General features: G+C 48.1%; 1 protein-coding gene across 2 annotated transcripts; it reads left to right on the top strand.

Moving 5' to 3' along the window:
- On the top strand, positions 1-24,961 carry LOC106574804 (cullin-4A). Of its 2 annotated transcripts, XM_045698383.1 has the most exons (19): positions 3-647; positions 1,265-1,380; positions 3,713-3,816; positions 8,323-8,392; positions 8,499-8,572; positions 8,839-9,001; positions 9,465-9,554; positions 9,680-9,762; positions 9,910-9,977; positions 11,104-11,222; positions 11,349-11,541; positions 11,718-11,933; positions 14,326-14,411; positions 16,864-16,971; positions 17,299-17,412; positions 18,200-18,305; positions 21,974-22,146; positions 23,027-23,179; positions 24,197-24,961. In XM_045698383.1, exons 1-19 carry the CDS (start codon positions 506-508, stop codon positions 24,290-24,292), a joined length of 2,274 nt encoding a protein of 757 aa, XP_045554339.1. In that variant the 5' UTR covers positions 3-505; the 3' UTR covers positions 24,293-24,961. The 2 variants fall into 2 exon arrangements, with proteins under 2 accessions (XP_045554340.1, XP_045554339.1); XM_045698384.1 differs by lacking the exons at positions 18,200-18,305; positions 21,974-22,146; positions 23,027-23,179; positions 24,197-24,961 and adding an exon at positions 17,950-18,009 and having other exon boundaries at positions 1-647.
- Positions 24,962-25,245: the final 284 nt, after the last annotated feature.

Raw genomic sequence — 25,245 nt, forward strand, 5'->3', positions numbered from 1 at the left:
ATTGTCAAGGGGGGTGTAGAAAGCCATTTTGTTATGTTTGCTATGTGGCTAGCGCCACATCTCCAGCGGTAGCATAATGATGGATCATTTCAGATTGAATATAGCTTTTAATTTGTTTCACACATGGAAGTCTGAAATATATAACATTTAATATTTGCCTAATTTTAATACGGGCCAGGGAGGGACGCAGCGGATATACTAAATTGTTTGATTCGCTAACTAAACTAGGCTAGCGCGTTAGCCTGTTAGCTTATTTCAACGAAATCTAATTTTCGGTTCGGTTCATCCAAAAGTTTCCCTGAGTTTTATGGCTTTGGTCTAAGTATCTACTTTTGCTCAAGTGAGGGATCGGACTAAGTGGTGCATCGTAAATGATTTAAGAAACAGGGTCAGAGTTGTATAATCCAACTTTAAGCTCGTTTGAGAGGACGAGTAGAAGTGCCGCTGACAGGCTAACGTTAGCTAACAACTCTTCACAACAACGGCCCTCTGCATTAATCTAATAATGGCAGAAGACATACGACAGGACAAGAAAGCAAACTTCTCTGCTCTGACGGAGCACAACAACAACGGAGTGACGAAGATTTCTGGCCTGGCCTCCAACAAAACTGGCGCCTCCAAGAAATTAGTTATTAAAAATTTCAAAGGTAACGCGTGCTGAATAGCTAGTTAACGTTAGCTAGCTAAACGTTATTTAGCCGTTTTGCCTGACTATCAACTATCTGTTAGTAATTGGCTAACTAGTTAACTCTACTTATGTAACGTGTAACTCCCCATAAATGGCAGCGTAACTAAAGTTCATATTTGAAAGTTGTCCATGATGGCCAGCTGGGTAGCCTAGGAAGTTTCTAGAGCAAGTTAGCTTGGGACATATTTGAAGCAATTGATAGCCATGGCATGTAAACAACAGAATATTCCGTTGCAACCAGACCCTGGAAATATTGCTCAACTCTGTTTACGTCATCTAGCTAACTTTACCAAGCTAATGACATTCTGGCAGAATAAATATATATATATTTGCATTCTATTACATTTTTTACATTTGTTGACTGTCCCTGCCAGATATTGACATATGGTTGAGCATGCAAACAATAGTCAACTGTTTACAAACAATATTCTTCTTGTTTACAAATTAACTTTACATTTCTCCTAATTTAAATGAGGTACCCAGCTAGAGGCTTAAAAAAACGAATGGTTGCATTGATTGTCTGTCTAACCATTTTGCTTTACCTTGGTGTGGCGTAACTGTGTTGTGTGTTCCCAGACAGGCCAAAGCTAGCGGACAACTACACTGAGGACACATGGCTGAAGCTGAGGGATGCGGTAGGAGCCATCCAGAATAGCACCTCCATCAAGTACAACCTAGAGGAACTCTACCAGGTCAGGCCTAAAGCATCAAACATCATGCACACAGTGGCACTTTCAGGACATGAAACGCATCGTTTGTGGAGAGCTACAGCCCATATTTGCCTTTCTAAAACAGGCCTAGTTCATGTGTCCACCGGGCCTTGATGACATGCCTATAGCCAAGTCTGTGTTTCCATGTGAATAATATGTACCGATATGGGCACTTTTATTGTCTGCATCTGTATGACACCATTACTCCAGCTGTCTTGTCATGTGACCTGCTGTTCACCCTTTACTGTCTGTATCTGTACCATTACTCCAGCTGTCTTGTCATGTGACCTGCTGGTTGTCCTTTACTGTCTGTATCTGTACCATTACTCCAGCTGTCTTGTCATGTGACCTGCTGTTCACCCTTTACTGTCTGTATCTGTACCATTACTCCAGCTGTCTTGTCATGTGACCTGCTGTTCACCCTTTACTGTCTGTATCTGTACCATTACTCCAGCTGTCTTGTCATGTGACCTGCTGGTTGTCCTTTACTGTCTGTATCTGTACCATTACTCCAGCTGTCTTGTCATGTGACCTGCTGGTTGTCCTTTACTGTCTGTATCTGTACCATTACTCCAGCTGTCTTGTCATGTGACCTGCTGGTTGTCCTTTACTGTCTGTATCTGTACCATTACTCCAGCTGTCTTGTCATGTGACCTGCTGGTTGTCCTTTACTGTCTGTATCTGTGTACCATTACTCCAGCTGTCTTGTCATGTGACCTGCTGGTTGTCCTTTACTGTCTGTATCTGTACCATTACTCCAGCTGTCTTGTCATGTGACCTGCTGGTTGTCCTTTACTGTCTGTATCTGTGTACCATTACTCCAGCTGTCTTGTCATGTGACCTGCTGGTTGTCCTTTACTGTCTGTATCTGTACCATTACTCCAGCTGTCTTGTCATGTGACCTGCTGGTTGCCCCAGCCAGTCTGGGTTGGTGGTGCCAACTGACACCCTATTCCCTATGTGGTGTACTATTTAGGGTATAGGGTGCCATTTGGGACATTACCCGATTCCAGCTGGGGCAGCATAGATCGGTCCTAGGACACGCTGCCTCTCTAGTCTCAAAGTATTGGAGAGGAGCGCTGCTCCATGCCAGCCAGCAGGTTCTGTAGCTCACATCAGCAGTCAGTATACCCAACCACCGTGCTGACCGTTCACCAGCCTGTTGACTTGGTTAACCCTATCACTCTGACCGTTCACCAGCCTGTTGACTTGGTTAACCCTATCACTCTGACCGTTCACCAGCCTGTTGACTTGGTTAACCCTATCACTCTGACCGTTCACCAGCCTGTTGACTTGGTTAACCCTATCACTCTGACCGTTCACCAGCCTGTTGACTTGGTTAACCCTATCACTCTGACCGTTCACCAGCCTGTTGACTTGGTTAACCCTATCACTCTGACCGTTCACCAGCCTGTTGACTTGGTTAACCCTATCACTCTGACCGTTCACCAGCCTGTTGACTTGGTTAACCCTATCACTCTGACCGTTCACCAGCCTGTTGACTTGGTTAACCCTATCACTCTGACCGTTCACCAGCCTGTTGACTTGGTTAACCCTATCACTCTGACCGTTCACCAGCCTGTTGACTTGGTTAACCCTATCACTCTGACCGTTCACCAGCCTGTTGACTTGGTTAACCCTATCACTCTGACCGTTCACCAGCCTGTTGACTTGGTTAACCCTATCACTCTGACCGTTCACCAGCCTGTTGACTTGGTTAACCCTATCACTCTGACCGTTCACCAGCCTGTTGACTTGGTTAACCCTATCACTCTGACCGTTCACCAGCCTGTTGACTTGGTTAACCCTATCACTCTGACCGTTCACCAGCCTGTTGACTTGGTTAACCCTATCACTCTGACCGTTCACCAGCCTGTTGACTTGGTTAACCCTATCACTCTGACCGTTCACCAGCCTGTTGACTTGGTTAACCCTATCACTCTGACCGTTCACCAGCCTGTTGACTTGGTTAACCCTATCACTCTGACCGTTCACCAGCCTGTTGACTTGGTTAACCCTATCACTCTGACCGTTCACCAGCCTGTTGACTTGGTTAACCCTATCACTCTGACCGTTCACCAGCCTGTTGACTTGGTTAACCCTATCACTCTGACCGTTCACCAGCCTGTTGACTTGGTTAACCCTATCACTCTGACCGTTCACCAGCCTGTTGACTTGGTTAACCCTATCACTCTGACCGTTCACCAGCCTGTTGACTCTGCTAATCCTGTCTTTCCTGTTATAAAGCCACTAAACAGGCAGGGATGACTTCCAGAATTGAGGAATACTTAGTATGTTTCTCTCTCTGTTTCAGGCGGTGGAGAACCTGTGTTCGTATAAAGTCTCCCCTACACTCTACAAGCAGCTCCGTCAGGTCTGTGAGGACCATGTCCAGGCCCAGATACATCAGTTCAGAGAATATCCTTTCCACTGTGTGTCTGTGTCTTTGTGTATGAAAGTGTGCTCCTATATCTTTGCCAGTGTGTGTGGATGTTTATAAAAGCCTGTTTGGTAGGTTACAAGTCGACTTGATAAGAACATCTGTCATTTATGATGCTGCATGACAGTGTCTCCTCTGAGGAGATAAACATGTTTTATAGAAAAGTTGATTTGTATCGCTGCACCTTGTTTCTTGGCTATTTACATTGTTTTGTTCACAAGCTACGTTGTTTATCAATGTTTGGCTTTGCTTCAACTACCAGTGAAGACGTCAGACTAGTCTACTGTGTTATAACCTGGCTGGTTCCAGCCCTGAATGCTGATTGGCTGACAGCCGTGGTATGACAACATTTTGTACTGCTCTAATTACATTGGTAACCAGTTTATAATAGCAATAAGGCACCTTGGGGGTTTGTGGTATATGGCCAATATACCTCGGCTAAGAGCTGTATCCAGGCACCCTGTGATGTGTTGTGCTTAAGAACAGCCCTTAGCTGTTGTATATTAGCCACATACCACACCTCCTCGGGCCTTATTGCTTAAATATCTCACAGCCACACTGTCACGGACCATCCAGCGGCTGGAATACCATCATTGCCACGATAACCTTGGCCTGGGTCTCTCTGATAACACTTGTTTATCTGGTTAGTTGTGACTGGTGGGGCTTAAAAGGAACCTGGCAACCTCCTGTCTTAGAGCTGTCTTCTCAGCGGGCCGCTGTGTAGTAGTCTCTCTGTACCAGCTGTATGTCTTCTCAGCAGGCTGCTGTGTAGTAGTCTCTCTGTACCAGCTCTATGTCTTCTCAGCAGGCTGCTGTGTAGTAGTCTCTCTGTACCAGCTGTATGTCTTCTCAGCAGGCTGCTGTGTAGTAGTCTCTCTGTACCAGCTGTATGTCTTCTCAGCAGGCTGCTGTGTAGTAGTCTCTCTGTACCAGCTGTATGTCTTCTCAGCGGGCCGCTGTGTAGTAGTCTCTCTGTACCAGCTGTATGTCTTCTCAGCAGGCTGCTGTGTAGTAGTCTCTCTGTACCAGCTGTATGTCTTCTCAGCAGGCTGCTGTGTAGTAGTCTCTCTGTACCAGCTGTATGTCTTCTCAGCAGGCTGCTGTGCAGTAGTCTCTCTGTACCAGCTGTATGTCTTCTCAGCAGGCTGCTGTGCAGTAGTCTCTCTGTACCAGCTGTATGTCTTCTCAGCGGGCCGCTGTGCAGTAGTCTCTCTGTACCAGCTGTATGTCTTCTCAGGAGGCCGCTGTGCAGTAGTCTCTCTGTACCAGCTGTATGTCTTCTCAGGAGGCCGCTGTGTAGTAGTGTCTCTGTAAGAGCTGTATGTCTTCTCAGGAGGCTGCTGTGTAGTAGTCTCTCTGTACCAGCTGTATGTCTTCTCAGCGGGCCGCTGTGCAGTAGTCTCTCTGTACCAGCTGTATGTCTTCTCAGCGGGCTGCTGTGTAGTAGTCTCTCTGTACCAGCTGTATGTCTTCTCAGCAGGCTGCTGTGCAGTAGTCTCTCTGTACCAGCTGTATGTCTTCTCAGCAGGCTGCTGTGCAGTAGTCTCTCTGTACCAGCTGTATGTCTTCTCAGCAGGCTGCTGTGCAGTAGTCTCTCTGTACCAGCTGTATGTCTTCTCAGCGGGCTGCTGTGCAGTAGTCTCTCTGTACCAGCTGTATGTCTTCTCAGCAGGCTGCTGTGCAGTAGTCTCTCTGTACCAGCTGTATGTCTTCTCAGCAGGCTGCTGTGCAGTAGTCTCTCTGTACCAGCTGTATGTCTTCTCAGGAGGCCGCTGTGTAGTAGTCTCTCTGTACCAGCTGTATGTCTTCTCAGGAGGCCGCTGTGTAGTAGTGTCTCTGTAAGAGCTGTATGTCTTCTCAGGAGGCCGCTGTGTAGTAGTCTCTCTGTACCAGCTGTATGTCTTCTCAGCGGGCCGCTGTGTAGTAGTCTCTCTGTACCAGCTGTATGTCTTTTCAGCGGGTCGCTCTGTAGTAGTCTCTCTGTACCAGCTGTATGTCTTCTCAGCGGGCCGCTGTGTAGTAGTCTCTCTGTACCAGCTGTATGTAGTCTCTCTGTACCAGCTGTATGTCTTCTCAGCAGGCTGCTGTGCAGTAGTCTCTCTGTACCAGCTGTATGTCTTCTCAGCAGGCTGCTGTGTAGTAGTCTCTCTGTACCAGCTGTATGTCTTCTCAGCGGGCCGCTGTGTAGTAGTCTCTCTGTACCAGCTGTATGTCTTCTCAGCAGGCTGCTGTGCAGTAGTCTCTCTGTACCAGCTGTATGTCTTCTCAGCAGGCTGCTGTGTAGTAGTCTCTCTGTACCAGCTGTATGTCTTCTCAGCAGGCTGCTGTGCAGTAGTCTCTCTGTACCAGCTGTATGTCTTCTCAGCAGGCTGCTGTGCAGTAGTCTCTCTGTACCAGCTGTATGTCTTCTCAGCAGGCTGCTGTGCAGTAGTCTCTCTGTACCAGCTGTATGTCTTCTCAGCAGGCTGCTGTGCAGTAGTCTCTCTGTACCAGCTGTATGTCTTCTCAGGAGGCCGCTGTGTAGTAGTCTCTCTGTACCAGCTGTATGTCTTCTCAGGAGGCCGCTGTGCAGTAGTCTCTCTGTAAGAGCTGTATGTCTTCTCAGGAGGCTGCTGTGCAGTAGTCTCTCTGTACCAGCTGTATGTCTTCTCAGCGGGCTGCTGTGCAGTAGTCTCTCTGTACCAGCTGTATGTCTTCTCAGCGGGCTGCTGTGCAGTAGTCTCTCTGTACCAGCTGTATGTCTTCTCAGCGAGGCTGCTGTGCAGTAGTCTCTCTGTACCAGCTGTATGTCTTCTCAGCAGGCTGCTGTGCAGTAGTCTCTCTGTACCAGCTGTATGTCTTCTCAGCAGGCTGCTGTGCAGTAGTCTCTCTGTACCAGCTGTATGTCTTCTCAGCAGGCTGCTGTGCAGTAGTCTCTCTGTACCAGCTGTATGTCTTCTCAGCGGGCCGCTGTGTAGTAGTCTCTCTGTACCAGCTGTATGTCTTCTCAGCAGGCTGCTGTGTAGTAGTCTCTCTGTACCAGCTGTATGTAGTCTCTCTGTACCAGCTGTATGTCTTCTCAGCGGTCCGCTGTGTAGTAGTCTCTCTGTACCAGCTGTATGTAGTCTCTCTGTACCAGCTGTATGTCTTCTCAGCGGGCCGCTGTGTAGTAGTCTCTCTGTACCAGCTGTATGTCTTCTCAGCAGGCTGCTGTGTAGTAGTCTCTCTGTACCAGCTGTATGTCTTCTCAGCAGGCTGCTGTGTAGTAGTCTCTCTGTACCAGCTGTATGTAGTCTCTCTGTACCAGCTGTATGTCTTCTCAGCAGGCTGCTGTGCAGTAGTCTCTCTGTACCAGCTGTATGTCTTCTCAGCAGGCTGCTGTGTAGTAGTCTCTCTGTACCAGCTGTATGTCTTCTCAGCGGGCCGCTGTGTAGTAGTCTCTCTGTACCAGCTGTATGTCTTCTCAGCGGGCCGCTGTGTAGTAGTCTCTCTGTACCAGCTGTATGTCTTCTCAGCAGGCTGCTGTGCAGTAGTCTCTCTGTACCAGCTGTATGTCTTCTCAGCGGGCCGCTGTGTAGTAGTCTCTCTGTACCAGCTGTATGTCTTCTCAGCAGGCTGCTGTGTAGTAGTCTCTCTGTACCAGCTGTATGTCTTCTCAGCAGGCTGCTGTGCAGTAGTCTCTCTGTACCAGCTGTATGTCTTCTCAGGAGGCCGCTGTGTAGTAGTCTCTCTGTACCAGCTGTATGTCTTCTCAGGAGGCCGCTGTGTAGTAGTGTCTCTGTAAGAGCTGTATGTCTTCTCAGGAGGCCGCTGTGTAGTAGTCTCTCTGTACCAGCTGTATGTCTTCTCAGCGGGCCGCTGTGTAGTAGTCTCTCTGTACCAGCTGTATGTCTTTTCAGCGGGCCGCTCTGTAGTAGTCTCTCTGTACCAGCTGTATGTCTTCTCAGCGGGCCGCTGTGTAGTAGTCTCTCTGTACCAGCGGTATGTCTTCTCAGCAGGCTGCTGTGTAGTAGTCTCTCTGTACCAGCTGTATGTCTTCTCAGCGGGCCGCTGTGTAGTAGTCTCTCTGTTCCACTACGTTTGACATGTTGTTCATTTAGCAGACACTCTAATCAGAGATACTAACAGGAGAAATTAGGTTTACGGTGCTTTGCTTAATGGCACATAGACATATTTTCTCCTAGTCGGCTCGGGGATTCGAACCAGCAACTTTCCGGTTACTGGCCCAACTCTCCTAACCGCTAGGCTACCTGCCGCCCAGGGGGCACTTTGGACCTCTTCAGCCAGCTAGCTGCACACAGCGACACGCTGCTTGGACTGATGGCACATAAAACAATGAACATCCCTGTAACAGGGATCTCTATAAACTAACTACAGTTTGTAGTCATCGGAAGGTCATGTTTTTTAACCACAACCTGGTGCGACCCGAGGGCCCCGTCCAAAGAGAGAGTGTTTGACTGTTGTTTGATTGAATTGAGGCCCGTTCCTTAACCTTAGCGCCTCACAGAGTCCCTGGACAGCCTGTCTTTCCTGAAGAGGATGAACCGATGCTGGCAGGACCACTGCAGACAGACGGTTAGTCAGACAGCCTTTATCTCACCTTTGTGTTTATCATGTGATATTTCATGTATGTTGTAGATTAGTGTAATGTAAGTGTGTTGTGTAACCTGGTTTACTGCAGATCATGATCCGGAGTATCTTTCTGTTCCTGGATCGTACCTACGTGCTCCAGAACTCCCTGCTCCCCTCCATCTGGTAAGAGCCTTGTCCACTAGCTATTAGAAACACACACATTCATCCATTCTCTGGCAAACGGCTTTTCCTGTTCTGAGATGGGCAACGTTTGTTTCTGTCCTCTGACAGAGACCATGTCTGAAATGGTTCCCTATTCCTTACGTAGTGCACTACCTTTGACTAGGTCCTGATTGGGCTAAAAGAGTTCACTATGTAGGAAATAGGGTGCCGTTTGGGATGCAGACCGTTACTGTTCACCGTCCACCGTGACTGTGTGTGTTCCACAGGGATACCGGGCTGGAACTCTTCCGGAACCACATCGTGAGCGACGGGGCTGTCCAGAAGCGCACGGTGGATGGGATCCTGGAACAGATCGAACATGAACGCAACGGGGAGACCGTGGACCGCAGCCTTCTCCGCAGCCTACTGGGCATGCTCTCAGATCTGCAGGTGATTGGTCAATGCTTCATAAAGCTTGTCTTACCATTTGGCCAATGAACCAATCAAGTCAAGGCAGTCAATTGCTAGTCATATGAGTGCATTTTCTTAGCAGTCTAAAACTATTGTTCCATAGGCAGATAGTATGTAGATTCTCTGATCTCCTGGTGTCTATTGTCTCTCTCCTCAGGTCTATGTAGATTCTCTGATCTCCTGGTGTCTATTGTCTCTCTCCTCAGGTCTATGTAGATTCTCTGATCTCCTGGTGTCTATTCTCTCTCCTCAGGTCTATGTAGATTCTCTGATGTCCTGGTGTCTATTCTCTCTCCTCAGGTCTATGTAGATTCTCTGATCTCCTGGTGTCTATTCTCTCTCCTCAGGTCTATGTAGATTCTCTGATGTCCTGGTGTCTATTGTCTCTCTCCTCAGGTCTATGTAGATTCTCTGATCTCCTGGTGTCTATTGTCTCTCTCAGGTGTATAAAGAGTCGTTTGAGGAGCGTTTTTTGATGGAGACTAACAGACTGTACGCTGCAGAGGGACAGAGGCTGATGCAGGAACGAGATGTGAGTGACAACCGCCAATCAAATGCTTTAATTCCATATTATGACCACGCCCCTATATAGATAGCATACCTGACTTTCTCCTAGTGACGGTCATACGTGACGTGTGTGTGTGTGTGTGTGTCCAGGTGCCGGAGTACCTGCATCACGTGGCTCGTCGGTTGGAAGAAGAGAACGATCGTGTCATCAGCTACCTCGACCAGAGCACTCAGTAAGACCCGCCTCTTCCTCCACACCCCTTAGACTGACAGGCCTGTGCTCCAATCAGAGTACACTAGATCGTCTCACAGATTTACTTTCTCTTTCACCCCCTTGTCCATCTCTTTATCATGTCTCTCTCTCTGTTTGTATTCAACAGGAAGCCACTTATCTCTAATGTAGAGAAGCAGCTGCTTGGAGAACACATGACGGCCATCTTACAGAAAGGTATCTATCAGCAGTATGTGATATTGACCCTCTCCTCCAGGTCTCAGTATTCTGTTAGACGGTAACCGGGTGATATTGACCCTCTCCTCCAGGTCTCAGTATTCTGTTAGGCGGTAACCGGGTGATATTGACCCTCTCCTCCAGGTCTCAGTATTCTGTTAGACGGTAACCGGGTGATATTGACCCTCTCCTCCAGGTCTCAGTATTCTGTTAGACGGTAACCGGGTGATATTGACCCTCTCCTCCAGGTCTCAGTATTCTGTTAGGCGGTAACCGGGTGATATTGACCCTCTCCTCCAGGTCTCAGTATTCTGTTAGGCGGTAACCGGGTGATATTGACCCTCTCCTCCAGGTCTCAGTATTCTGTTAGACGGTAACCGGGTGATATTGACCCTCTCCTCCAGGTCTCAGTATTCTGTTAGGCGGTAACCGGGTGATATTGACCCTCTCCTCCAGGTCTCAGTATTCTGTTAGACGGTAACCGGGTGATATTGACCCTCTCCTCCAGGTCTCAGTATTCTGTTAGACGGTAACCGGGTGATATTGACCTCTCCTCCAGGTCTCAGTATTCTGTTAGACGGTAACCGGGTGATATTGACCCTCTCCTCCAGGTCTCAGTATTCTGTTAGACGGTAACCGGGTGATATTGACCCTCCAGGTCTCAGTATTCTGTTAGACGGTAACCGGGTGATATTGACCCTCTCCTCCAGGTCTCAGTATTCTGTTAGACGGTAACCGGGTGATATTGACCCTCTCCTCCAGGTCTCAGTATTCTGTTAGACGGTAACCGGGTGATATTGACCCTCTCCTCCAGGTCTCAGTATTCTGTTAGGTGGTAACCGGGTGATATTGACCCTCTCCTCCAGGTCTCAGTATTCTGTTAGACGGTAACCGGGTGATATTGACCCTCTCCTCCAGGTCTCAGTATTCTGTTAGACGGTAACCGGGTGATATTGACCCTCTCCTCCAGGTCTCAGTATTCTGTTAGGCGGTAACCGGGTGATATTGACCCTCTCCTCCAGGTCTCAGTATTCTGTTAGGCGGTAACCGGGTGATATTGACCCTCTCCTCCAGGTCTCAGTATTCTGTTAGATGGTAACCGGGTGATATTGACCCTCTCCTCCAGGTCTCAGTATTCTGTTAGATGGTAACCGGGTGATGGAGCTGGCTCTGCTCTACCAGCTCTTCAGTAAGGTGAAGGGAGGACTCCCCACTCTGCTGCAGCACTGGAGAGACTACATCAAGGTACGCTCTCTCCTGTCTCTCCTCTCTCTATACTACTCTCACTCGGTCTCTCTCTCTCCTCTCTATACTACTCTCACTCTGAAACACTTCTATTGATTCCTGTCTCACTGAGATGTCTCCTAACAGAGTTTTGGTGGTGAGATTGTGGGCACCCCAGAGAAGGATAAGGACATGGTTCAAGACCTGTTGGACTTTAAGGATAAGATGGACAACGTGGCTCAGGGCTGTTTCAACAGAAACGAGAGCTTCATCAACGCTATGAAGGAGGCCTTTGAAGCTTTCATCAACAACAGACCCAACAAACCTGCTGAACTCATCGGTGAGGACAAGACCGCTGTGTGTGCAAAGAGTCAGGGCAGGAGATATTTAAAGGCACCTACCTGGAATCTTAAAACAAATTGCTTATAATACCAGTCAGAGGTCCAACGCCTGGTATGTTGATATGAGTGTTTCCTGTATGTTTTATCTAACTGGCGATGTCCTGTCTCTGCACAGCGAAGTACGTGGACTGTAAATTGCGGGCGGGCAACAAGGAAGCTACCGAGGAGGAGATGGAGAGGATTCTAGACAAGATCATGATCATCTTCCGCTTCATCCATGGGAAGGATGTGTTCGAAGCCTTTTATAAGAAGGACCTTGCCAAACGCCTGCTGGTTGGGAAGAGTGCCTCCGTGGACGCTGAGAAGTCCATGCTGTCCAAACTCAAACACGGTAAGTTGTCCAAACTCAAACACTGTATGATAACAGGATAGAATGCAGTGATCTCCAATGCAGTGTTATGATATGTGTTGTAGCAGGCTTTGTCTGTGGGTAGGGACTAAAACTAACTTTTTGGTCTACCAGCCACTCCAGTTTTATTACCAGACAAAATATTGTTTTGTTACAAAAGAAACCAATGAGCAAGCTTTGTAATGCTTCAAAAACAAATGTATTACTAGTAAGAAGTGATGTGGTATAGTGCTAATCATTTTAACAAACCTTTTTAACCAAAACATCGCAGATGAGACATGTTAAGGTTACCGTGGCAACGATGGTACTCCAGCTGCTGCTGCCTGTGAGATATTAGAGTAGATGGTCTGACTCGTAGCTGATGTCTTCACTGGCAGATGAAGCAAAGTCAAACATTGAAACTCAAACGTAGCTTGTGAACAAAACAATGTAAATAGCCAAGGAACACAAGTTCTCACTTCAGTGGACTTTCCAGTAAATTAGACATCTATGCCTGTGCATCTTGAGCACTTTCAATCCCAGTGTTCACAGCTCCCCAGCCAGGCATTGTTGCTGCGCCTCACTGGAGATATATATATATATATATATATTTATTTATTTATTTATTTTAGAGGATACCTAGTTCTTTGTGATTATCTACCATCTATGAAACAAAATGACACAGTTACTGCAGCATTTATTTAGTTATAAATGTTCTCCTACTTGACTTCTAACTACATGTTTATTTGTAAATGTAAGTGAAATGCTCGAGCTCTGTTGCCCTGACCACCCACCAACATGGCTGGTGAAATAGACGTCTTCACCCACCAACATGGCTGGTGAAATAGACGTCTTCACCCACCAACATGGCTGGTGAAATAGACGTCTCACCCACCAACATGGCTGGTGAAATAGACGTCTCACCCACCAACATGGCTGGTGAAATAGACGTCTCACCCACCAACATGGCTGGTGAAATAGACGTCTCACCCACCAACATGGCTGGTGAAATAGACGTCTCTACCCACCAACATGGCTGGTGAAATAGACGTCTCACCCACCAACATGGCTGGTGAAATAGACGTCTCACCCACCAACATGGCTGGTGAAATAGACGTCTCACCCACCAACATGGCTGGTGAAATAGACGTCTCACCCACCAACATGGCTGGTGAAATAGACGTCTCACCCACCAACATGGCTGGTGAAATAGACGTCTCACCCACCAACATGGCTGGTGAAATAGACGTCTCACCCACCAACATGGCTGGTGAAATAGACGTCTCACCCACCAACATGGCTGGTGACATAGACGTCTCACCCACCAACATGGCTGGTGAAATAGACGTCTCACCCACCAACATGGCTGGTGAAATAGACATCTCACCCACCAACATGGCTGGTGAAATAGACGTCTCACCCACCAACATGGCTGGTGACATAGACGTCTCACCCACCAACATGGCTGGTGAAATAGACGTCTCACCCACCAACATGGCTGGTGAAATAGACGTCTCACCCACCAACATGGCTGGTGAAATAGACGTCTCACCCACCAACATGGCTGGTGAAATAGACGTCTTCACCCACCAACATGGCTGGTGAAATAGACGTCTCACCCACCAACATGGCTGGTGAAATAGACATCTCACCCACCAACATGGCTGGTGAAATAGACGTCTCACCCACCAACATGGCTGGTGAAATAGACGTCTCACCCACCAACATGGCTGGTGAAATAGACGTCTTCACCCACCAACATGGCTGGTGAAATAGACGTCTTCACCCACCAACATGGCTGGTGAAATAGACGTCTTCACCCACCAACATGGCTGGTGACATGGGCGTCTCTACCCGCCAATGTCAAAATCTACCCGCATTTGGCGGGTGTTTTTATTTTAGGCCCTGTGTCTGTGGGATAATGTCAAATGTCCTCCGGCAGATGCTGATTGTTGCCTCAGCAGGGAGGTTAGCCCATCGGTGGTTTGTCAATACCGCTGGTGTGTGACTGTAGAACCACCACCACAGTCAACAGGTCATGCAATGTATTTAAGCAGTAAGGCCTGTAGCAGGTGTGGTATAGGGCCAATACACCACGGCTAAGGGCTGTTCTTAAGCACGACGCAACGCGGAGTGCCTGGATACAGCCCTTAGCCATGGTATATTGGCCATGTACCACAAACTCCCGGAGGTGCCTTATTACTATTATAAACTGGTTATCAACGTAATTAGAGCAGTAAAAATAAATGTTTTGTCATACCCGTGGTATACGGTCTGATATACCACGGCTGTCAGCCAATCAGCATTCAGGGCTGGAACCAGCCCGTTTGTAATACTCTATAAAACTTGTTAACAGGAAGTGAGTGTGATGGTTTGTGACTTCCTGTCCCTGCAGAGTGTGGAGCGGCCTTCACCAGTAAGCTGGAGGGGATGTTTAAGGACATGGAGCTCTCCAAAGACGTCATGATCCAGTACAAACAGGTTAACACACACTCCTCTATCACTGAAGTAGTTACTGTAATTTACATTTACCACCAGGGAATCATAGATGCCATCTGACTTGAGACAATGTTGTCATCACTCCTCCGTGACGCTCGTCCCTCAACCCATCTGTCCTGTAGGTCACTCCTCCGTGACGCTCGTCCCTCAACCCATCTGTCTTGTAGGTCACTCCTCCGTGACGCTCGTCCCTCAACCCATCTGTCTTGTAGGACGTGGAACTCCTATTTGAATATTTAGTGTCCACCATTTTAAAATCAAAACATACTGTAGTTCCTCATTGTTTTATTTCACTGCGCTCTCGGTATGACTCCATGAAATAGGAAGAATAACTAGCTAAATTATTACAAATGTTGTGACGGGGATTTATCAGTTTGCAATTGTGAGAAGGAAGAAAACGGGTAGCTGTCTCCTGTACAAGTTGTGTGGCAGGACGTTGGTCACCAGTGCCGTGACTTTCAGCTGTGGAGCTGTTGTAGCTAGCTAGTCTACTGACATGGCTACAGTTGTAGCTAGCTAGCCTACTGACATGGCTACAGTTGTAGCTAGCTAGCCTACTGACATGGATACAGTTGTAGCTAGCTAGCCTACTGACATGGCTACAGTTGTAGCTAGCTAGCCTACTGACATGGCTACAGTTGTAGCTAGCTAGCCTACTGACATGGCTACAGTTGTAGCTAGCTAGCCTACTGACATGGCTACAGTTGTAGCTAGCTAGCCTACTGACATGGCTACAGTTGTAGCTAGCTAGCCTACTGACATGGCTACAGTTGTAGCTAGCTAGCCTACTGACATGGCTACAGTTGTAGCTAGCTAGCCTACTGACATGGCTACAGTTGTAGCTAGCTAGCCTACTGACATGGCTACAGTTGTAGCTAGCTAGCCTACTGACATGGCTACAGTTGTAGCTAGCTAGCCTACTGACATGGCTACAGTTGTAGCTAGCTAGCCTACTGACATGGCTACAGTTGTAGCTAGCTAGCCTACTGACATGGCTACAGTTGTAGCTAGCTAGCCTACTGACATGGCTACAGTTGTAGCTAGCTAGCCTACTGACATGGCTACAGTTGTAGCTAGCTAGCCTACTGACATGGCTACAGTTGTAGCTAGCTAGCCTACTGACATGGCTACAGTTGAAGTCGGAAGTTTACATACACTGAGGTTGGAGTCATTAAAACTCGTTTTTCAACCACTCCACAAATTTCTTGTTAACAAACTATAGCTTTGGCAAGTTGGTTAGGACATCTACTTTGCATCACACAAGTTATTTTTCCAACAATTGTTTACAGACAGATTATTTCACTTATAATTCACTGTGTCACAATTCCAGTGGGTCAGAAGTTTACAAACACTAAATTGACTGTGCCTTTAAACAGCTTGGAAAATTCCAGAAAATGTCATCGCTGTAGAAGCTTCTGATAGGATAATTGACATCATTTGAGTCAATTGGAGGTGTACCTGTGGATGTATTTCAAGGCCTACCTTCAAACTCAGTGCCTCTTTGCTTGACATCATGGGAAAATCTAAAGAAATCAGCCCAGACCTCAGAAAAAAAATGGTATTCCTCCACAAGTCTGGTTCATCCTTGGGAGCAATTTCCAAACACCTGAAGGTACCACGTTCATCTGTACAAACAATAGTACACAAGTATAAACACCATGGGGCCACGCAGCCGTCACACCACTCAGGAAGGAGACGCGTTCTGTCTCCTAGAGATTAATGTACTTTGGTGCGAAAAGTGCAAATCAATCCCAGAACAACAGCAAAGGACCTTGTGAAGACGCTGGAGGAAACAGGTACAAAAGTATCTATATCCACAGTAAAACGAGTCCTATATCGACAACCTGAAAAGCCGCTCAGCAAGGAAGAAGCCTCTGCTTCAAAACCGCCATAAAAAAGCCAGACTACGGTTTGCAACTGCACATGGGGACAAAGATCAAACTTTTTGGAAAAATGTCCTCTGGTCTGATGAAACACAAATGGAACTGTTTGTCCATAATGACCATCGTTATGTTTGGAGGAAAAAGGGGGAGGCTTGCAAGCCGAAGAACACCATCCCAACCGTGAATCACGGGGGTGGCAGCATCATGTTGTGGGGGTGCTTTGCTGCAGGAGGGACTGGTGCACTTCACAAAATGGATGGCATCATGAGGATGGAAAATTGTGGATATATTGAAGCAACATCTCAAGACATCAGTCAGGAAGTTGAAGCTTGGTCGCAAATGGGTTTTCCAAATGGACAATGACCCCAAGCATACTTCCAGAGTTGTGGCAAAATGGCTTGAATGTATTGAATCAGGTTGTCTGTCTCCTCCAGTACATGAATGTATTGAATCTGGTTGTCTGTCTCCTCCAGTATATGAATGTATTGAATCTGGTTGTCTGTCTCCTCCAGTACATGAATGTATTGAATCAGGTTGTCTGTCTCCTCCAGTACACCCAGAACCAGAGTGAGCCCAGCCAGCTGGAGCTAACAGTCAACATCCTCACCATGGGCTACTGGCCCTCCTACACTCCTATGGAGGTCCACCTGCCCCCTGAGGTATGTCTGTCTCTGTCTGTGTGTGGTTGGGTGGTGTGTATGCTAGCAAAAAGTATTGTGGAAGGTATGAATCTAATCTGAGTGTTGGTTAGGTTTTATGAAGCCTATATAAAGTTTCTCTCCCCTCCCTCCTCGCTCTTCCCCTCCCTCCTCGCTCTTCCCCTCCCTCCTCGCTCTTCCCCTCGCTCTTCCCCTCGCTCTTCCCCGCTCTTCCCCTCGCTCTTCCCCTCGCTCTTCCCCTCGCTCTTCCCCTCGCTCTTCCCCTCGCTCTTCCCCTCGCTCTTCCCCTCCCTCCTCGCTCTTCCCCTCCCTCCTCGCTCTTCCCAGATGGTGAAGCTCCAGGAGGTATTCAAGCTGTTCTATCTGGGGAAACACAGTGGCAGGAAGCTCCAGTGGCAGCCCACCCTGGGCCACGCTGTTCTGAAGACTGAGTTTAAAGAGGTGAGACTGAAGGGTATCCCTACAATAGTGCTTCTCTGGTCCTCAAATACCCACCAGGTTAAACATGCTGGGATACAATAGAAATGGTAGGTGAGGACCAGAGCAACACTGTCCTAGAAGATGGGCAGCTTTCTTTGTTTGAAATGTCAAATTTGTAATGCGTCTTTTACCAAGGAGCTGCAGGTCTCTGTTCCAGACGTGTCTAACTGTGTGTCTGTCTACAGGGTCAGAAGGAGCTGCAGGTCTCTCTGTTCCAGACGTGTCTAACTGTGTGTCTGTCTACAGGGTCAGAAGGAGCTGCAGGTCTCTCTGTTCCAGACGTGTCTCTAACTGTGTGTCTGTCTACAGGGTCAGAAGGAGCTGCAGGTCTCTCTGTTCCAGACGTGTCTCTAACTGTGTGTCTGTCTACAGGGTCAGAAGGAGCTGCAGGTCTCTCTGTTCCAGACGTGTCTCTAACTGTGTGTCTGTCTACAGGGTCAGAAGGAGCTGCAGGTCTCTCTGTTCCAGACGTGTCTCTAACTGTGTGTCTGTCTACAGGGTAAGAAGGAGCTGCAGGTCTCTCTGTTCCAGACGTGTCTCTAACTGTGTGTCTGTCTACAGGGTCAGAAGGAGCTGCAGGTCTCTCTGTTCCAGACGTGTCTCTAACTGTGTGTCTGTCTACAGGGTCAGAAGGAGCTGCAGGTCTCTCTGTTCCAGACGTGTCTAACTGTGTGTCTGTCTACAGGGTAAGAAGGAGCTGCAGGTCTCTCTGTTCCAGACGTGTCTCTAACTGTGTGTCTGTCTACAGGGTAAGAAGGAGCTGCAGGTCTCTCTGTTCCAGACGTTGGTGCTACTGATGTTCAACGAGGGGGAGGAGTTTAGCGTGGAGGAGATCAAATCAGCCACTGGCATAGGTACAGCTCCTCCCTCTGTCTGTCTGTCTGTCTGTCTGTCTTCATAGGTACAGCTCCTTCCTCTGTCTGTCTGTCTCTCTTCATAGGTACAGCTCCTCCCTCCCTCTGTCTGTCTGTCTTCATAGGTACAGCTCCTCCCTCCCTCTGTCTGTCTGTCTTCATAGGTACAGCTCCTCCCTCCCTCTGTCTGTCTGTCTTCAAGGTACAGTTCCCTCTGTGTCTTTTCATAGGTACAGCTCCTCCCTCCCTCTGTCTGTCTGTCTTCATAGGTACAGCTCCTCCCTCCCTCTGTCTGTCTGTCTTCATAGGTACAGCTCCTCCCTCCCTCTGTCTGTCTGTCTTCATAGGTACAGCTCCTCCCTCCCTCTGTCTGTCTGTCTTCATAGGTACAGCTCCTTCCTCTGTCTGTCTGTCTGTCTGTCTCTGTCTGTCTCTGTCTGTCTCTGTCTGTCTCTGTCTGTCTCTGTCTGTCTGTCTTCATAGGTACAGCTCCTTCCTCTGTCTGTCTGTCTGTCTGTCTGTCTGTCTGTCTGTCTGTCTGTCTGTCTGTCTGTGTCTGTCTGTGTCTGTCTCTGTCTGTCTCTGTCTGTCTTCATAGGTACAGCTCCTTCGTCTGTCTCTCTGTCTGTCTTCATAGGTACAGCTCCTTCGTCTGTCTCTCTGTCTGTCTTCATAGGTACAGCTCCTTCCTCTGTCTGTCTGTCTCTGTGTCTGTCTGTCTCTGTCTCTCTGTCTTCATAGGTACAGCTCCTTCCTCTGTCTGTCTGTCTCTGTGTCTGTCTGTCTCTGTCTGTCTTCATAGGTACAAAGGTCTACATGAATTTTCTCTGGTCCTTAGATCAAACTAACTACTCTCCTTATTTATCTCCAGTTTAGATTGATTAGGATCCCCTTTAGCCGATGCCAATGGTGACAGCTAGTGTTACTGGGCTCCGACACATTATGAAGAAGACATTAGACTGATTTTACAATGTACAAACATTTAAACATTAACATGTAGTCTTGTCATTGTAACCAGAAAATAAAGTAACATCACGGCACCAGGCCTCTCCCCATGTGACCTGCCTGTTGTCTGTCCGTTCCACATACATGTCAGTACACACACACACACACACACACTCACACGTAGGTCACATGGGGAGCGGCGTGGTGCTGTGATGTTTGCTGTCCACTTGCGCTCTGTAAGACAGAAGAGTTCCATGCAGTCATGGCTCTGTATAATACTGTACATTTCATTTGTTCTGGACCTGGGGACTGTGAAAAGACCCCTGGTGGCATGTCTGGTGTCAGTTGATTAAGCAAACCATTTGGAATTTCCAACAGTGTTTTTATAAAAACAAGAAGTGATGCAGTCAGTCTTTCCTCAGCTCTTAGCCAAGACAGACTGGCATGCATAGTTTCTATATTATCCCTCTGATTACAATGAAGAGCAAGACCTGCTCTGTTCTGGGCCAGCTGCAGCTTAACTAGGTTTTTCTTTGTAGCACTTGACCACATGACTGGACAATAATGAAGATGAGATAAAACTAGAGCCTGCAGGACTTGCTTTGTGGAGTCAAAAAGCAGAGCATCTCTTTATTACGGCTATTTAGTCTCCTCAACTTGTTCAACAGCCACACCATTCATTACCAGATTCAGCTGAGGTCTAGAACTTAGTGAATGATTTGTACCAAATACAATGCTCTTAGTTTTAGAGATGTTCAGGACTAGTTTATTACTGGCTACCCATTTCACAACAGACTGCAACTCTTTAAGGGTTTCAGTGACTTCACTAGCTGTGGTTTCTGATGTGTATATGGTTGAATCATCAGCATACACAGACACACATGCTTTGTTTAATGCCAGTGGCAGGTCATTGGTAAAAATATACTGAACAAAAAATGTGAACTCAACAATTTCAACAGTTTTACTGAGTTAGTTCATATAAGGAAATCGGTCAATTAAAATAAATAAATTAGGCCCGAATCTCTGGCGCAGCCAGTCTCAGCCAATCAGAATGAGGTTTTCCCCTCAAGGCTTTATTACAGACAGAAATACTGGTCAGTGTCATCAGCTGTCTGGGTGGCTGGTCTCAGACTAACCTGCAGCTGTGGCAGTCCTGGGCTGGTGTGGTAACAGGTGGTCTGCTGTTGTGAGGCCAGCTGTGGCAGTCCTGGGCTGGTGTGGTAACAGGTGGTCTGCTGTTGTGAGGCCAGCTGTGGCAGTCCTGGGCTGGTGTGGTAACAGGTGGTCTGCTGTTGTGAGGCCAGTTGTGGCAGTCCTGGGCTGGTGTGGTAACAGGTGGTCTGCTGTTGTGAGGCCAGCTGTGGCAGTCCTGGGCTGGTGTGGTAACAGGTGGTCTGCTGTTGTGAGGCCAGCTGTGGCAGTCCTGGGCTGGTGTGGTAACAGGTGGTCTGCTGTTGTGAGGCCAGCTGTGGCAGTCCTGGGCTGGTGTGGTAACAGGTGGTCTGCTGTTGTGAGGCCAGCTGTGGCAGTCCTGGGCTGGTGTGGTAACAGGTGGTCTGCTGTTGTGAGGCCAGCTGTGGCAGTCCTGGGCTGGTGTGGTAACAGGTGGTCTGCTGTTGTGAGGCCAGCTGTGGCAGTCCTGGGCTGGTGTGGTAACAGGTGGTCTGCTGTTGTGAGGCCAGCTGTGGCAGTCCTGGGCTGGTGTGGTAACAGGTGGTCTGCTGTTGTGAGGCCAGCTGTGGCAGTCCTGGGCTGGTGTGGTAACAGGTGGTCTGCTGTTGTGAGGCCAGCTGTGGCAGTCCTGGGCTGGTGTGGTAACAGGTGGTCTGCTGTTGTGAGGCCAGCTGTGGCAGTCCTGGGCTGGTGTGGTAACAGGTGGTCTGCTGTTGTGAGGCCAGTTGGACGTTCTGCCATATTATCTAAAACTACATTGGCTGCAGTTTATGGTAGATAAATGAACGTTCAATTCTCTGGCAACAGCTCTGGTGGACATTCCTGCAGTCAGCATGCCAATTGCACACTCCCTCAACTTCAGACGTCTGTGGCATTGTGTTGTGACACAACTGCACATTTTAGTTGCCTTTTATTGTCCCCAGCACAAGGTGCACCTGTGTAATGATCATGCTCTTCAATCAGCTTCTTGATAAGCCACACCTGTCAGGTGGATGGATTATCTTTGCAAAGGAGAAATGTTCACTAATGGGGATGTAAACAAATTTGTGCACAAAATTTGAGAGAAATGCGCTTTTTGTGGTTATGAAACATTTGTGGCTCTTATTTCTGCTCATGAAACATGGAACCAACACTTGTTGTGTTTATATTTTTGTTCAGTATAGAAAAAAGTAGAGGACTTTGAGCGGCACACCACACTTTACATGTTTGACATTAGAGAAGGTTCTATTAGATTACCATAGCGTAGATTCAGAGCTGTGGTTAGAAAACCCACGTTTTCTCAACCGGTTAGGGTCAATAATATCAAATGCTTCACTGAATTCTAACAGTACAGCTCCTGCAATCTGATCCATTTCTTTTAACCAGTCATCAGTGATTTGTGTCAGTGCCGTACATGTTGAGTGCCCTTCACATCACCTCTATCTCTCTTCTACATTAATCTCATTGTGTATTTGGGGTAAATAACATTTTGGCTCATTCATGAAACACAAGTCATTTCCCCAATTAAACTTGATGAAAGGAGGTAGTGTAACTGTGATCTGTGTCCCCAGAGGAGGGTGAGTTGAGGCGTACCCTGCAGTCTCTGGCCTGTGGGAAGGCGCGCGTCCTCAATAAAAGTCCCCGGGGGAAGGACATAGAAGACGGAGACCGCTTCAACTTCAACAACGACTTCAGACACAAACTGTTCCGCATCAAGATCAACCAGATTCAGATGAAGGAAACGGTAGGGTTAACACCTCTCTGTCTCTGTGAAGGAAACGGTAGGGTTAACACCTCTCTGTCTCTGTGAAGGAAACGGTAGGGTTAACACCTCTCTGTCTCTGTGAAGGAAACGGTAGGGTTAACACCTCTCTGTCTCTGTGAAGGAAACGGTAGGGTTAACACCTCTCTGTCTCTGTGAAGGAAACGGTAGGGTTAACACCTCTCTGTCTCTGTGAAGGAAACGGTAGGGTTAACACCTCTCTCTCTCTGTGAAGGAAACGGTAGGGTTAACACCTCTCTGTCTCTGTGAAGGAAACGGTAGGGTTAACACCTCTCTGTCTCTGTGAAGGAAACGGTAGGGTTAACACCTCTCTGTCTCTGTGAAGGAAACGGTAGGGTTAACACCTCTCTGTCTCTGTGAAGGAAACGGTAGGGTTAACACCTCTCTCTCTCTCTCTCTCTCTGTGTGAAGGAAACGGTAGGGTTAACACCTCTCTCGCGCTCTGTCTCTCGCGCTCTGTCTCTCGCGCTCTGTCTCTCGCGCTCTGTGTGTGTGTAAAGGAAACGGTAGGGTTAACACCTCTCTCTGTGAAGGAAACGGTACATTGTCAGGTCTGTGCCTGCCTGTTGAACAGAAAGGAGTGCTGACTCCTCTAATCATTCTGTCATATCAGACTAATTCATCCATATAATGGTGCTTTCCACTGAGGTTGACACCAAGTTCCCCTCATTTAAATCTTATTGCCTAAGTTTTGAGTTCTCCCTTGCCCATCGTTGGAGGAAGTGTGGCCATTATGCATTCACACAGTCAACTCCAGTTGGAGTCATTTCATTCAGGAAGTGAAACGTTCACAGAAAATAAATGGTGAATTACAATTGTGTGTGTGTGTGTGTGTGTCCAGGTGGAGGAGCAGGTGAGCACCACTGAGCGTGTGTTTCAGGACAGACAGTACCAGATCGACGCGGCCGTTGTACGCATCATGAAGATGAGGAAAACTCTGGGCCACAACCTGTTGGTGTCAGAACTATACAACCAGCTCAAGTTCCCCGTCAAGGTACTCTTTCATTTTCTCTCTCTCTCATTTCTTTCGCTTTTGTTCTTTTTTTCCTACTCTGAAATATAGTCGCATGCGAAACAGGCATTCACATCAAGTAAACTGCACTGTATACCCTCAGCTCTAAGCTGCATACCCTTCAGTCATTCCTGTGTTCTCTCCTCAGTGTCATTCCTCTGTGTTCTCTCCTCAGTGTCATTCCTCTGTGTTCTCTCCTCAGTGTCATTCCTCTGTGTTCTCTCCTCAGTGTCATTCCTCTGTGTTCTCTCCTCAGTGTCATTCCTCTGTGTGTTCTCTCCTCAGTGTCATTCCTCTGTGTGTTCTCTCCTCAGTGTCATTCCTGTGTGTGTTCTCTCCTCAGTGTCATTCCTGTGTGTGTTCTCTCCTCAGTGTCATTCCTCTGTGTTCTCTCCTCAGTGTCATTCCTCTGTGTTCTCTCCTCTGTGTCATTCCTCTGTGTTCTCTCCTCTGTGTCATTCCTCTGTGTTCTCTCCTCAGTGTCATTCCTCTGTGTTCTCTCCTCAGTGTCATTCCTCTGTGTTCTCTCCTCAGTGTCATTCCTCTGTGTGTTCTCTCCTCAGTGTCATTCCTCTGTGTGTTCTCTCCTCAGTGTCATTCCTCTGTGTGTTCTCTCCTCAGTGTCATTCCTCTGTGTGTTCTCTCCTCAGTGTCATTCCTCTGTGTGTTCTCTCCTCAGTGTCATTCCTCTGTGTGTTCTCTCCACAGTGTCATTCCTCTGTGTTCTCTCCTCAGCGTGTCATTCCTCTGTGTGTTCTCTCTCCACAGCGTGTCATTCCTCTGTGTGTTCTCTCTCCACAGCGTGTCATTCCTCTGTGTGTTCTCTCTCCACAGCGTGTCATTCCTCTGTGTGTTCTCTCTCCACAGCGTGTCATTCCTCTGTGTGTTCTCTCTCCACAGCGTGTCATTCCTCTGTGTGTTCTCTCTCCACAGCGTGTCATTCCTCTGTGTGTTCTCTCTCCACAGCGTGTCATTCCTCTGTGTGTTCTCTCTCCACAGCCTGGAGACCTGAAGAAGCGGATTGAGTCGCTGATCGACAGAGACTACATGGAGAGAGACAAGGAGAGTCCCAACCAGTACCACTATGTGGCCTGAGGGGGGCGCCACCTCCATCCTCACCACCCCTCCGGTGCCCTGCCAGTGGGCTCAGCTAGTCAGCATCAGCTGGCCCTGATATAGCCCCACCCCTCACCGCCCTTCTCCCCTGCTTCTGGGGCCCCAGCTCTGAGAGGGCCAGTCTGGAGGCCAGAGACCAACCTGGTCCAACACCAGCCCAGCCCACACCACCCTCGGGGCAGGGCAGGCTGGGTCCTGGGGCTGGAGGAGTCTGTCTGGTGGGTGGAAGGCCGGCCGGCACAAATCACCGCTGACGATGCTAACAACAAGAACAATGTAGCACTTTCTCAAATGTGTTGTTTTGGATGGGGGGGTGGGGGGGGGCTGTGATCATCCACATGTCTTTATCAGTCTCAGTTCCACTGTAGTTTAGCTCCTGTTGATGATCTTGTTTCTGTGAGGTAACTTAACGTACCGGCCTGGGGTAACACTGTGGCAGTGTTGTCAGACGGGGCAGGAACAGTTTGGGGGGGGGTCACATGGATACCGATACAAGGAGTGACAAGGGGAGGGATGATTTTGGGTCGGGAGACACTCTCCTGTGTTTTGACCAACACTTTCCACGCTCTGAATTTTGTAGACCAGATTGTATTCTTTGTAAGAGAGAGAAAGGAAACATGAATAAATTGATATTTAATGGAGAGTTAATTCATGGTGTGAACATCAAATGGATTGAGTACTTGTGTATAACATAAGTGGTGTGACTGAGTAGTTGGTTGACCTTGTGAGAAATAATCCTCGACTGAATCAAGTGTTCTCCGTTCATCCTTTCAACTGTGTTTACCAACATGATGTTAATGTGTGTCTATGGAGGGAGCTCCAGTCCCCGGGCCCGACGGGCGGCTCCAGTCCCCGGGCCCGACGGGCGGCTCCAGTCCCCGGGCCCGACGGGCGGCTCCAGTCCCCGGGCCCGACGGGCGGCTCCAGTCCCC

This window comes from Salmo salar, chromosome ssa16 (genome assembly GCF_905237065.1).
Source record: "Salmo salar chromosome ssa16, Ssal_v3.1, whole genome shotgun sequence".
NCBI classification, from domain to species: Eukaryota; Metazoa; Chordata; class Actinopteri; order Salmoniformes; family Salmonidae; genus Salmo; species Salmo salar.